The sequence below is a fragment of the Salmo salar genome, chromosome 26 (assembly GCF_965601325.2).
Source record: "Salmo salar chromosome 26, fSalSal1, whole genome shotgun sequence".
Taxonomy (NCBI): domain Eukaryota; kingdom Metazoa; phylum Chordata; class Actinopteri; order Salmoniformes; family Salmonidae; genus Salmo; species Salmo salar.
Window position 1 is genome coordinate 49,966,756 of NC_138316.1, and position 15,030 is coordinate 49,981,785.

Genomic DNA, 15,030 nt, shown 5'->3' on the forward strand with positions numbered 1-15,030 from the left:
CGGTAATGAGGAGAGGAGAGGATCTGTTCTCTCGCTGTTCCAACGTTAGAGGAACGGTAATGAGGAGAGGATCTGTTCTCTAGCTGTTCCAACGTTAGAGGAACGGTAATGAGGACAGGGATCTGTTGTCTAGCCGTTCCTCTCTGTCTGTGATGTGCTGCAGGGTCTGTCTCTATTAACCAGATACGTGTCTTGTTAAACTGCTTTTGCTGGGAATGAGGGTTCCCAACCAGCGTTTTACATATTCCTTCAGTAATATTGCCACAGTCATCGCACTTAGAAGAAGAAGAAGAAATCAGCCAGCATGGCGTTATTGAACTTCCTGTATTCCATAATAGTCACATGCTAGAGTATAGCACTAACCAGCACTAACAGCTATTTCATCACAGTATTAAATAGGATACTGTTTTTTCTGTGTTTTTACTCCACTTAGTCAGAGACAATGTACATTTGGCCGTGTTTCAGATCTTGCATAAGCATTTCTTGCAAGTAAGTATTTCATTGTACTGTGACACTACAGTACGCTGACAGAAACACTTTGATTTGCATGGTGTGCCAGATGTTTCTGCCATTATAGTGAAAACCTCTGGGTATCTCAGGAGCTAGTCTCTGTCTCCAAGGAGGACGTCTCCTTAAAAAGGCTTTAAATGAGGTTGACTGTCCTTTCTCTCTCGGTCTCAGTGGTGGTTTCTGGGCTTTGCAGAGAGTTGGTCCTCCATGATAGCACGGTGTTGCTTCCAGACCTCCGGAGTGATCCACAGAAACATGCTTCTCTCTTTCCTTTCAAAGCCTCAGAATGTTTGGCAGTGCCACACACACACACACACACACACACACACACACACACTGAGAAAAGTGTCCTCAGAGTAACATATATCATTCCTCCTCTTGCCAGATAATCTATGTCCCAAATTGCACCCTGTTCCCTATATAGTGCACAATATTTTAACTGTTTTTAGTGGACTTTTTGGTCAAAAGTAGTGCACTAAATAGGGAAAAGGGTGCCATTTGAAATGCAGACCTAATCTCTCTCTGGCTCCAGTAGACTCTTTTTTTAAAATAGAAGCCAGAATTCCCAGAACTGTTTCCATGAACAGATATGTTGGTGTGAGATCAGGTCCCCTTTTGGTTTTGTGGGAATGAGTTGCCTTAGAGGAAGATGTCTGTTATATTCTACTGTCTGTCTGTATCTATCAGACGTGAGGCAGAACATGGTGTCTGCTAAGGGATGAATGGGCTAAAATGCCTGTCACTGTGTAGTAGGTGTGCTAAAATGCTAGCCTGTGTATAGCCTACATCAGACTGCTTAAATACAAGCCTGCACAGTAGTCGATTGCTGAACTGCTAACCAATATGTGTTTACAGCAGATATGCTAGCGAGTCTGCTTGTTCCCACTTCTACAGAGGAGTCCCCCATGGTGTACTGTAGGTATGATAAAATGCTAGCCTATATATGGTTTTTACCATAGCGATGCTAATGTGCTAACCTGAGAGTGTGCTTGTTTCTCTCTACAGAAGAGTCCTCCACAGTGCTGAAGATAGCTTCCTACATCCTGATAGGTGTAGGTGGTCTCTCCATGTTGATGGGCTTCCTGGGCTGCCTGGGGGCTATCTACGAGATCCGCTGTCTGCTGGGCCTGGTGAGCACACACACACACACACACAGACACACTGGACTGCCTGGTCTGACTCACAATCAGTGGTGCATGAAGCTAAAGTCAAAACCAACTTAAAGAATTGCTGGCATCTCCAAAATCTACACAGTGTACAAAACATTAGGAACAACTGCTCTTTCCATGACAGACTGACCAGGTGAAAGCTATGATCCCTTATTGATGTCACATGTTAAATCCACTTCAATCAGTGTAGATGAAGGGGAGGCGACGGGTTAAAGAATGATTTTTAAACCTTGAGACAATTAAGACATGAATTGTGTGTGTGTGTGTCATTCAGAGGGTGAATGGACAAGACAAAATATTGAAGTGCCTTTGAATGGGGTATATGGTAGTAGGTGCCAGGCACACTGGTTTGTGTCAAGAACTGCAACGCTGCTGGGTTTTTCACACTCAACAGTTTCCCTGTGTGTATCAAGAATGGTCCACCACCCAAAGAACATCCAGCCAACTTGACACAACTGTGAGAAGTATTGGAGTCAACATGGGCCAGCATCCCTGTGGAACGCTTTCAACACCTTGTAGAGTCCCTGCCCCGACGATTGAGGCTGTTCTGAGGACAAAAAGGGGGTGCAACTCAATATAAGGAAGGTGTTCCTAATGTTTTGTCCACTCAGTGTATGCTAGTGTGAATGCATTACAAACTACTGCTACTGTACAGGGAGGAGTTGCACACAGAGCCCCCGTGGCTGTTCCAGTGGATATTGTAGCAACACAAAGCCCCGTGGCTGTTCCAGTGGATATTGTAGCAACACAAAGCCCCGTGGCCTGTTCCAGTGGATATTGTAGCAACACAAAGCCCCCGTGGCTGTTCCAGTGGATATTGTAGCAACACAAAGCCCCGTGGCTGTTCCAGTGGATATTGTAGCAACACAAAGCCCCGTGGCTGTTCCAGTGGATATTGTAGCAACACAAAGCCCCGTGGCTGTTCCAGTGGATATTGTAGCAACACAAAGCCCCGTGGCTGTTCCAGTGGATATTGTAGCAACACAAAGCCCCGTGGCTGTTCCAGTGGATATTGTAGCAACACAAAGCCCCGTGGCTGTTCCAGTGGATATTGTAGCAACATCAGATCCTCTCCAGGGTTACTACTGTAGTTTTTGTTTGGAAGTTCAACATCCTAGTCAATTATTTACATACATAGTTGAATACATAATGCATTTCTATTTGAAGGCAAGTGGGTATTGATGTCTGAATGATGCTGCAGGTAAGGATGTCTGGTATGTGGGTTGGGGATTGGGTGGATGTGTTTATGCGTTGTTATGATGGACTGTTGCCACGGTGATGTCATCTCATATATCCCATGATCCTCTCTTCCTCCCCAGTACTTCACATGCCTGCTGCTGATTCTGATTGGTCAGGTGGCAGCCGGTGTACTCATCTACTTCCAGAAGGACCTGGTGAGTGATGTCACTTCCTGTTTACACCTGTTGGTCGCGTTCAGGAAAGAGAAACTTACTGAATGTAGCTGATAGAAATACTATGTATAGCTTTACCATTCTTACTCTACATGTCAGAAAAGCATCTCATTTCATTTTATCTTGTCATTTTGCAGACGCTCTTATCCAGAATGACTTACAGGAGCAATTAGGGTTAAATGCCTTGCTCAAGTGTTTCACCTAGTCAGCTCGGGGATTCGAACCAGCGACCTTTTGGTTACTGGCCCAAATCTGTTAACTGCTGCTGCTCTTAACCACTTAACCATGTCTGTTCTACACAGTGTATGTGTACCTGAACATTCCAGGATGTTGAACCCGCCTGAACACAACCTGTTCTGTAGAAAATGACTCACTACACCCTTGACTACACCTTGTTTTGAGACTGATTACACCTTTTTTACTTTCAGTCAGAACACGCTACCAAAAGCTGTATTTATCCATTCTATAGGACCAGAACAACATTTACATTCTTTAGGACCAGAACAACATATACATTCTACTGGACCAGAACAACACATACATTCTACTGGACCAGAACAACACATACATTCTACTGGACCAGAACAACACATACATTCTACTGGACCAGAACAACACATACATTCTACTGGACCAGAACAACATATACATTCTACTGGACCAGAACAACACATACATTCTACTGGACCAGAACAACACATACATTCTACTGGACCAGAACAACACATACATTCTACTGGACCAGAACAACATATACATTCTACTGGACCAGAACAACATGTACATTCTACTGGACCAGAACAACACATACATTCTACTGGACCAGAACAACATATACATTCTACTGGACCAGAACAACATGTACATTCTACTGGACCAGAACAACATGTACATTCTACTGGACCAGAACAACATGTACATTCTACTGGACCAGAACAACATATCCATGTAGAATAATAGTGAAGACATCAACATGAAATAACACATATGGAATCATGTAGTAACCAAAAAAGTGTTAAAGAAATCAAAATATATTTGAGATTCTTCAAAGTAGACACCCTTTGCCTTGATGACAGCTTTGCACACTCCTTGAACGAGTAGGTGTGTCCCAACTTTTGACTGGTACTCTACATTCTACATGACTGGTACTGTACATTCTACATGACTGGTGCTGTGCATTCTACATGACTGGTGCTGTGCATTCTACATGACTGGTGCTGTGCATTCTACATGACTGGTGCTGTGCATTCTACATGACTGGTGCTGTGCATTCTACATGACTGGTGCTGTGCATTCTACATGACTGGTGCTGTGCATTCTACATGACTGGTGCTGTGCATTCTACATGACTGGTGCTGTGCATTCTACATGACTGGTGCTGTGCATTCTATATGACTGGTGCTGTACATTCTACATGACTGATGCTGTGCATTCTACATGACTGGTGCTGTGCATTCTACATGACTGTGTTGGAGCACATCTTCCAAGAAAAGACAGTGATTTCCATGGAATGAAAAGTGTTCCCAGCGTCTCTGGGACTTTATATGTGTGGGTTGTCAATAACAGTGTAAAGAATTCACCCCTGTTGGTTTCATTTAGCTAAGACGAGTTTCTGATAATAAAAAACCCTGACGAGCCCAAAGAGAGGCTGTTTCCCATATGTCACTATATTCCTTATCCCTGCGGGCCCTGATCAAAAGAAATGAACAGGGGGCCATTCCCTATCCCTGCGGGCCCTGATCAAAAGAAATGAACAGGGGGCCATTCCCTATCCCTGCGGGCCCTGATCAAAAGAAATGAACAGTGGGCCATTCCCTATCCCTGCGGGCCCTGATCAAAAGAAATGAACAGGGGGCCATTCCCTATCCCTACGGGCCCTGATCAAAAGAAATGAACAGGGGGCCATTCCTTATCCCTACGGGCCCTGATCAAAAAAATGAACAGGGGGCCATTTGGGACATATCCGGTGTCATGTCAAGCTGATTGAGCAGTGTTTTGGTATCTCAGTGCCAACTGTTGTTCACTATGAAAAGTGCAGGGCACTAGTGTAGTGGTGGTTATTGTTGTTTAGGAGGCCTTGGCCCCAGGAGGACCAGAGGAAAGCCTGGCCAGGTGTGTGTCTGTCAGTGAGGGGCAGTAAACATAGGGGTCAGAGAGAGAGAGAGAGAGAGAGAAAGAAAGGTGTTGTCTGTCAGTGAGGAGAGAGAGAGAGAGAGAGAGAGACGTTTGTCAGTGGGGATATGGGTCAGAGAGAGGGTGACTGCTGCTGGTAGGAACACACGCACACCAGCTGGAGAGATGTGTAAACACATGTGGATAATTAGAGAAACACACACACACACACACACACACACACACACACACACACACACACACACACACCTTCTATAAGTTTCTAGCTGGTTTGGAATGACCTAGCAGATTGTAGCAGAACCTATAGACTTGGAATGGAACAGAACCCATCCTGGCTGGATAGGATAGTTCAATGGCTTGGTTCAGCCACCTCAACCACACACACACACACACACACACACACACACACACACTGTCTGTCTCTCCCAGAGGACCTGAAGGGAAACATCTGACTAGGAAATGCCGTAAAGCTGGAATCCACCTCTCAGACCCAAATATTGAATGAGTCCCAAATGGCACCTTATTCCCTCTATAGTGCACTATATAGGGAAGAGGGTACCATTTGGGACAGCCATATCCCTGATGTATCCCTGCTGCTTCCTGCTTTTTGAATCTGAAATAGAACCATCGTTGGAAGTCTGTATCCAACATATATTTTATTAATTTCACCTTTATTTAACCAGGTAAGCCAGTAGAGAACAAGTCCTTTATTTAACCAGGTAGGCCAGTAGAGAACAAGTTCTCATTTACAACTGAGACCTGGCCAAGAATAAAGCAAAGCAGTGCGACAAAAACAACAACACAGAGTTACACATGGAATAAACAAACATACAGTCAATAATACAATAGAACAATCTATATACAGTGTTTGCAAATAAAGTAAGATTAGGGAGGTAAGGCAATAAATAGGCCATAGTGGTGAAATAATTACAATTTAGCAATTAAACACTGGAGTGATAGATGTGCAGAAGATGAATGTGCAAGTAGAGATACTGGGGTGCAAAGGAGCAAAAAATAAAAAATAACATGGGGATGAGGTAGTTGGATGGGCTATTTACAGATGGGCTATGTACAGGTGCAGTGATCTGTGAGCTGCTCTGACAGCTGGTGCTTAAAGTTAGTGAGGGAGATATGCGTCTCCAGCTTAAGTAATGTTTTTGCAATTTGTCCATTTTTCAACATCAGCCAGCGGCAGCAGCCTCTCTGCCAAGTGGACTTTCAAGACTGTACATGTTGCTTCAGTACTTTAAACAATATCACATTTCTCAGTAATACTCTGTTCACTGTAAATAAGCATTTCAACACAACAGACATGTCCAAATCATGTAGCTAACCACGTCTGGGCCTGTCGCTGACGACAGGGGCCTGTCGCTGGGGCCTGTCGCTGGGGCCTGTCGCTGGGGCCTGTCGCTGGGGCCTGTCGCTGGGGCCTGATACTTTTGCTAGAGTCTCCCCACAGAAGGACATGCCAGCGCTCTTTCTCAATTTCTTTCCGTCGATTCCTCCCTTCCGCTCTCCTCATTTCCTTCTCAAAACACATTGGACAATGAGGTCAGAAGGGAGGGACCTTGAACCTTCTCCTCCAATACGGTTGAGAAGGAGGTGAGCATGTAGGAAGTGAGGAGGTGGGAAGCGAGGAATGGTGGAAAGGCTCATTGAGAGAGCCCATGTCTCACCATAGGAAGACATGCCAGGTCTCCCTTCTGACCTCAATGGGACTTCCTGGTTCAATAAATGTTCAAAACAAAACGTGTTTCAACAAACATCGAACGTGAACTTCCTGTGGTTCTGCTCTTTAACGACACGCACCTGAAAGTTTTTAGGGTGGCAGAAAAAACTTGATCCCAAATGGAGCCCTATTCCCTATATAGCGCACTACTATAGACTGGAGCCCTATTCCCTATATATAGTGGTACTACTATAGACCAGAGTCCTATTCCCTATATAGTGGTACTACTATAGACCAGAGCCCTATTCCCTATATAGTGGCACTACTGTAGACCAGAGCCCTATTCCCTATATAGTGGCACTACTATAGACCAGAGCCCTATTCCCTATATAGTGTACTACTATAGACCAGAGTCCTATTCCCTATATAGTGGTACCACTATAGACCAGAGCCCTATTCCCTATATAGTGGCACTACTATAGACCAGAGCCCTATTCCCTATATAGTGTACTACTATAGACCAGAGTCCTATTCCCTATATAGTGGTACCACTATAGACCAGAGCCCTATTCCCTATATAGTGGCACTACTATAGACCAGAGCCCTATTCCCTATATAGTGGTACTACTATAGACCAGAGCCCTATTCCCTATATAGTGGTACTACTATAGACCAGAGCCCTATTCCCTATATAGTGGTACTACTATAGACCAGAGCCCTATTCCCTATATAGTGGTACTACTATAGACCAGAGCCCTATTCCCTATATAGTTGCACTACTATAGACCAGAGCCCTATTCCCTATATAGTGGTACTACTATAGACCAGAGCCCTATTCCCTATATAGTGCACTAGTATAGACCAGAGCCCTATTCCCTATATAGTGGTACTACTATAGACCAGAGCCCTATTCCCTATATAGTGCACTACTTTTGACTGGAGCCCTATGCACCTTTGTTAAAAGTAGCGCACTATAAAGGGAATAGGGCGCCATTTAGGATAAAAAAACAGCACTTTATATGACCTGTTTCAACAGAGAAGGAATGGGGAGGGGTCAGAGATGAGTGGGGGCCATAAGATCTACACATTACAAAACAATACTAGTTTTGAATGATCAGGGATTTTTCTCTCCAGGAATTTATTCAACTGATTTGTAGCTCTAGTTCTGGGCATTGTATTTTCTCTCCAGGTTTTGTGTTTGTGTTTAGAAACTTTTTTTAGAGTAGTTTAGAAACCATCCCTGTCTGATTTGACTCATTGAATGACTGGTTTACTGACTGGTTTCCCCCCTTCTCTCTCTCTGTCTCAGCTAAATAAGGAGATGTCCAACATCGTGACCCAGATCCTAAGCAACTACCCTGGCAAGAACAGCACCACAGAGCAGGCCTGGGATTACATACAGAGGACGGTGAGTGGAGAGCACAGATCTAGGATCATCTTCCCTTAACTCGAACCATTTTGAACTAAGAGGGGAAAAGGGGTGTTATTTTGACTTGGAACGGAGGTCAATTCAACCAGTTCAAAAGTCAACACACCAGTCGACCAAAAGAGATTTAACATTAACTGTAGTTTTACGGTAAAGTGGCAAGTGGTGTAAAATGTAATAAAATACAATGAATGTTGACCGTTCATTTGCATAGAATTGTCAGTTACCTGAAGTGAAACAAACGGTCTGATGTAAGTAGCCTAGTGCTTGGTATAAGGCTCTCTGTACAGAAATTACACTGGTGTCATTTGACGCAGTCGTAAAAGACATCTAAATGGATTGTTAAGTGGAGCCAAACCGTAGCTGTTAGAAATGGATTGTTAAGTGGAGCCAAACCGTAGCTGTTAGAAATGGATTGTTAAGTGGAGCCAAACCGTAGCTGTTAGAAATGGATTGTTCAGTGGAGCCAAACCGTAGCTGTTAGAAATGGATTGTTCAGTGGAGCCAAACCGTAGCTGTTAGAAATGGATTGTTAAGTGGAGCCAAACCGTAGCTGTTAGAAATGGATTGTTAAGTGGAGCCAAACCGTAGCTGTTAGAAATGGATTGTTAAGTGGGGCCAAACCGTAGCTGTTAGAAATAGATTGTTAAGTGGAGGCCAAACCGTAGCTGTTAGAAATGGATTGTTAAGTGGGGCCAAACCGTAGCTGTTAGAAATGGATTGTTCAGTGGAGCCAAACCGTAGCTGTTAGAAATGGATTGTTAAGTGGAGCCAAACCGTAGCTGTTAGAAATGGATTGTTCAGTGGAGCCAAACCGTAGCTGTTAGAAATGGATTGTTCAGTGGAGCCAAACCGTAGCTGTTAGAAATGGATTGTTCAGTGGAGCCAAACCGTAGCTGTTAGAAATGGATTGTTCAGTGGAGCCAAACCGTAGCTGTTAGAAATGGATTGTTAAGTGGAGCCAAACCGTAGCTGTTAGAAATGGATTGTTCAGTGGAGCCAAACCGTAGCTGTTAGAAATAGATTGTTAAGTGGAGCCAAACCGTAGCTGTTAGAAATGGATTGTTCAGTGGAGCCAAACCGTAGCTGTTAGAAATGGATTGTTCAGTGGAGCCAAACCGTAGCTGTTAGAAATGGATTGTTCAGTGGAGCCAAACCGTAGCTGTTAGAAATGGATTGTTAAGTGGAGCCAAACCGTAGCTGTTAGAAATGGATTGTTCAGTGGAGCCAAACCGTAGCTGTTAGAAATGGATTGTTCAGTGGAGCCAAACCGTAGCTGTTAGAAATGGATTGTTCAGTGGAGCCAAACCGTAGCTGTTAGAAATGGATTGTTCAGTGGAGCCAAACCGTAGCTGTTAGAAATAGATTGTTAAGTGGAGCCAAACCGTAGCTCTTAGAAATGGATTGTTAAGTGGAGCCAAACCGTAGCTGTTAGAAATGGATTGTTAAGTGGAGCCAAACCGTAGCTGTTAGTAATGGATTGTTCAGTGGAGCCAAACCGTAGCTGTTAGAAATGGATTGTTCAGTGGAGCCAAACCGTAGCTGTTAGAAATGGATTGACACGAAGGCCTTACACCAAGCTCTTAAAGCTCCGTCCGTCTGGAAAAGTTATTTCAAACAAAGGAAGTGGAGAATACTTCACCTCTCAGCTCCTTGTAAACCCCTTCAGCAGCTTGAACATTTCTTTGTCCTTGTTCATTGTAAAGCAATACTTACAGTATAGGGTTGCTAGTCAGCGTTAATCTATCTGAAAACGACTGGACTTCTTGGGTTTCCCCTCCTTCCATTGTCTTTCTGGACATGTTTCCTCACTATTATTGTCAACCTTTAATCACCATTGTTTTATCACCTTTATCTCTACCCCCCCTTCTCTCTCTCCTTCCTCCCCTCCCTCTCGTTCTCTCGCTCTCTCTCCCTCCTCCCTCTATCTCTACCTCTAATCCCTCTCTCTCCCCCCTCTCTACCTCTCTCTCGCTTTGTTTCTCACTCTCTCTCATCGCTCTCGCTTTCTGTCTCTCTCTCTCATCTCTCTCGCTTTGTCTCTGTCTCCCCTTTCGCTCTCTCTCTCTCCCTCTCTCTCATCTTCTCTCCCCTTTCCTCCATCCATCCCCCTCTCTCTCCAGATGGAGTGTTGTGGATGGAGTGGTCGTATGGACTGGCATGGTAATGCTGTCATAGTGAACAGTTCCCAGGTGTTGTTCCCGTGTTCCTGCCAGAACGTGTCTTTGGTTGAGAGTGATTCCTCCTCTGACAGTGGTTTCTGTGAGGCACAGTCACTTGACTGGCCCGTCTACGACAGGGTAAGAACACTCCATATATTCATCAAATTTCAAATCAAATGTATTTATAAAGCCCTTCTTACATCAGCTGATATCTCAACGTGCTGTACAGAAACCCAGCCTAAAACCCCAAACAGCAAGCAATGTAGGTGTAGAAGCACGGTTGCTAGGAAAAACTCCTTAGAAAGGCCAAAACCTAGGAAGAAACCTAGAGAGGAACCAGGCTATGAGGGATGGCCAGTCCTCTTCTGGCTGTGCTGGGTGGAGATTATAACAGAACATGGCCAAGATGTTCAAATGTTCATAGATGACCAGCAGGGTCAGATGATAATAATAATCACAGTGGTTGTAGAGGGTGCAACAAGTCAGCAGCTCAGGAGTAAATGTCAGTTGGCTTTTCATAGCCGATAATTCAGAGTATCTCTACCGCTCCTGCTGTCTCTAGAGAGTTGAAAACAGCAGGTCTGGGACAGGTAGCACGTCCGGTGAACAGGTCAGGGTTCCATAGCCGCAGGCAGAACAGTTGAAACTGGAGCAGCAGCACGACCAGGTGGACTGGGGACAGCAAGGAGTCATCAGGCCAGGTAGTCCTGAGGGAGAAAGAAAGAGGGAATTAGAGAGAGCATACTTAAATTCACACAGGACACCGGATAAGACAGGAGAAATACTCCAGATATATATTATATTAGTTTTAAGATTGGTTGATGGATTGATTGGTTGATTGATTAAGAGAACACTCCTACAGAGAGGCTTCTCATAGTGCTTGTGCTACACATGTATCAGTACTCCACGTAAGTCTGTGTCAACTTCAAATGGCATTGAAATATGGTCACAGTGTTTGACTCCATAACTGAGTTACTTGCAACATGAACATCACTAAACACCACCATCTGTTAATATATTGGACTGTGTTTAATATACGTCTCTCTGTCTCTCTGTCTCTCAGGGCTGTAACTCCAGTGTAGAGAGCTGGCTGTTTGCCAACGTTGGAGTGATCCTGGGGGTCTGCCTGGGAGTGGCTGTCATCGAGGTAAAGAACAACATATACATTCTACTGGACCAGAACAACATATACATTCTACTGGACCAGAACAACATATACATTCTACTGGACCAGAACAACATATACATTCTATAGGACCAGAACAACATATACATTCTACTGGACCAGAACAACACATACATTCTACTGGACCAGAACAACATATACATTCTACTGGACCAGAACAACATATACATTCTACTGGACCAGAACAACATATACATTCTACTGGACCAGAACAACATATACATTCTACTGGACCAGAACAACATATACATTCTACTGGACCAGAACAACATATACATTCTACTGGACCAGAACAACACATACATTCTACTGGACCAGAACAACATATACATTCTACTGGGCCAGAACAACATATACATTCTACTGGACCAGAACAACACATACATTCTACTGGACCAGAACAACATATACATTCTACTGGACCAGAACAACATATACATTCTACTGGACCAGAACAACATGTACATTCTACTGGACCAGAACAACATATACATTCTACTGGACCAGAACAACATATACATTCTACTGGACCAGAACAACATGTACATTCTACTGGACCAGAACAACATGTACATTCTACTGGACCAGAACAACATATACATTCTACTGGACCAGAACAACATATACATTCTACTGGACCAGAACAACACATACATTCTACTGGACCAGAACAACACGTACATTCTACTGGACCAGAACAACATATACATTCTACATAATCTGTCAGGCAGGTCTCTCAGCCAGACAGATGTTTACCATGTCTGTCAGGCAGGTCTCTCAGCCAGACAGATGTTTACCACGTCTGTCAGGCAGGTCTCTCAGCCAGACAGATGTTTACCACGTCTGTCAGGCAGGTCTCTCAGCCAGACAGATGTTTATCATTAAGAGGAATATAAGCCTGTCAGAAACAGCTTCTGACCTCTTGACTTAATCCGCGTGACTTCCACGACAGCAGCTCTTGTTTTTCAGTGTATGTAGACACTTCCTGCTACGGGAGCGTACACTGATCACAGCTATTGAGAGAACCCTTCTGAAAGGCTTTAGATGTAGTGATACTGTTAACCTGACCTCTAACCTCTGACCTCTGCTTTCTACAGCTCCTGGGTATGATCCTGTCCATAGGGCTGTGTAAGAGCATACACACTGAGGATTACACCAAAGTGCCAAAGTACTGAAGATGACGACAGGGGACGCTATGACACACACACACACACACGTTCTCTCTCTCTCCCTCCCTTCATTTGGAGAAACCCGTTCGGTGCAGATGTTTATTTGCTTTCATTTTTGTTTAATTTGTTTCGTTTTTGTTTTGTATTTTTTTTGGAGGCACTTGTGTCTTTTCTGTCAGTCCAGTTTCCATTGGAGCACTTTAGAGACTGTAGTTATGGATTAGAGAGGAAGACGGGACGAGAGCAGACCGGGTCACAGAGACAACAGAAAAGAGAGATGTGGAGAAAGTAGGACAGGAAGTGTGAAGAGAGGACAGAGAAGATGAGAATGTAGAAAGAGATGGAGGGTCGTCTCCTGTCCTCGGCAGATGGTCTACCACATCCTTCTGGGGAAGATCAATTTTGTCATCAGGAGTGAATCATGATCGTCATTGTTTGTCAGCTCTCGTAGGGTCCAATCCTAACTTCAGATATGCATGGGTAACTTTCATGTATTGAAAATGTCAAATATGAGATTTTCAATTGGAGAATTTAATTTGGAGAGTTGTGAAAATGTGAGTTGTGTTCACAGATCTCAAGTTAGGTTAACGGTCATTATTGAGTTGACCTGACTAGAAGGGTTCGGGTTATTGGACTCCTGGAAAATAAACTACATTGTTTTGAGTTGTTATGCATTTTTGTTTGTTATAGTACCTTGTATATAATTTAGTTTGGTATTTTGTGAGCCTCTGAATCCACGTTTTTGTGAAGATGTGGTTTACTCCTTGTTTTTCAAAAGGTTTTTTCATTGCATGTTTTCTTTTTCATGCATTTCATTTTTTTTGTTGGTGCAGTTTAGATTTTTTTCTTGATAATTTTGTTTAAAATGATAGGAATAATGAGATACTAAAGAGGACCAAGATTCTGCTACTTTAAAGTAGGGGGGGGGGGGGGGCTTGGCCCGTGGGGGGGGGGGTTCCCCAACTGGTGTCCCGCGGGTCATTTTATTTACCGCCCCAAGTTTTCTGAGCTAGATATAAATAAATCAGATCCAAGTGATTTTTAATTTTGGAAATCTGCTCCATAGTATTCCCACGCATAATAGAGGGATATATGTGACTGTATACAAATCTAAACAAGCTTTGAAATGATTAAGTTTAAGTTAAATAGTATATCTGTTTGGTCTTCTTGCTGTCAATTTTCAGTCTACAAATGATTTGTAATAATGTTCCGACCCCCCCCCATCCCCCCCCACCCCCCTGCCCATCCGCTCAAGAAACAAATCATCCCTCTGCTGAATCTAGTGGATCACTGCTTTTAAAGGGGCTGTGCTCCAATAATCCACCTCCCATATTGGCAAAAAAAGTCTCAGTTTACAATTGTCTTTTGATGACAAACGGAATACTTTGTTATGAATTTTAGGTTGATTGTGGCATCTTCTTGTTTGTGAGTTACTCTGAAGCTTTTCATCTTTTTTTGTGATGACGGCTTTCACGTAAATATCTAATTTTCCTTCAGAAGACAAACATACACGTTTAAGAAATGAACCGTTTTGTTTTAACATTTTATTTTAATCAGGGTTATGTAACCTTTTTCTGTGAGTGAAGAGCAAATTTAAATAACAGAAGCTGGGTTCTGTTATTGTTTTTTTTAAGAGGAAAAACGTCCTTGTTGTTTTTGACAAAAGATCCATTTTGGACCAGAAATTCTTATGTACAGTAAGTCATTCAGAATTAAATTCATGTATATTTTTTTTAAACTTTGAATTAAGGTTTTTGTTTTATATTTAGGCTTTTCTTTTTGTTGTCGTCTGATTTTGATAAACCTTTCTTGACCTTGGAGTAATTTTTTTTTTTACCCGTAGGACTATTAATTTAGAACTTGATCAACTTCTGTCTGCTAGCTTGATCAGTTGAAGTAAACTCACCCCATTGATTCTGTCAATAAACATTGAATAGACTGACTTATGTGTGTCTGTCGATTTTTTTGAGAGAATCAAATCTGAGAAACATGTAGCATGCTATTCACCCTGAGAAAGAGCATCCCCATGTGGTGATCTCCGAAAGAAGTGGCGGTTCAGATATATGTACAACTATCCAGTTAGAGAGAACCAGTAAGAGACAGGGGTACAATTCACAAGTTATCACCCACACACACACACACACACACACACACAGTAAACAGAAAGAGGAGACTAGTAGAAGTCCTAGTGTTT

At 43.2% G+C, this 15,030-nt stretch overlaps 1 protein-coding gene across 1 annotated transcript in view; it reads left to right on the top strand.

Moving 5' to 3' along the window:
• Window positions 1-14,778, top strand: part of LOC106572911 (CD82 antigen) — a 42,032-nt gene extending 27,254 nt beyond the window's left edge. The window contains exons 4-9 of the mRNA XM_045708274.2: window positions 1,516-1,640; window positions 2,999-3,073; window positions 8,203-8,301; window positions 10,443-10,619; window positions 11,545-11,628; window positions 12,765-14,778. Of these exons, the coding sequence (XP_045564230.2) occupies window positions 1,516-1,640; window positions 2,999-3,073; window positions 8,203-8,301; window positions 10,443-10,619; window positions 11,545-11,628; window positions 12,765-12,842 (638 nt within the window). The 3' untranslated portion in view covers window positions 12,843-14,778. The remainder of the gene's footprint in view (window positions 1-1,515; window positions 1,641-2,998; window positions 3,074-8,202; window positions 8,302-10,442; window positions 10,620-11,544; window positions 11,629-12,764) is intronic.
• Window positions 14,779-15,030: the final 252 nt, after the last annotated feature.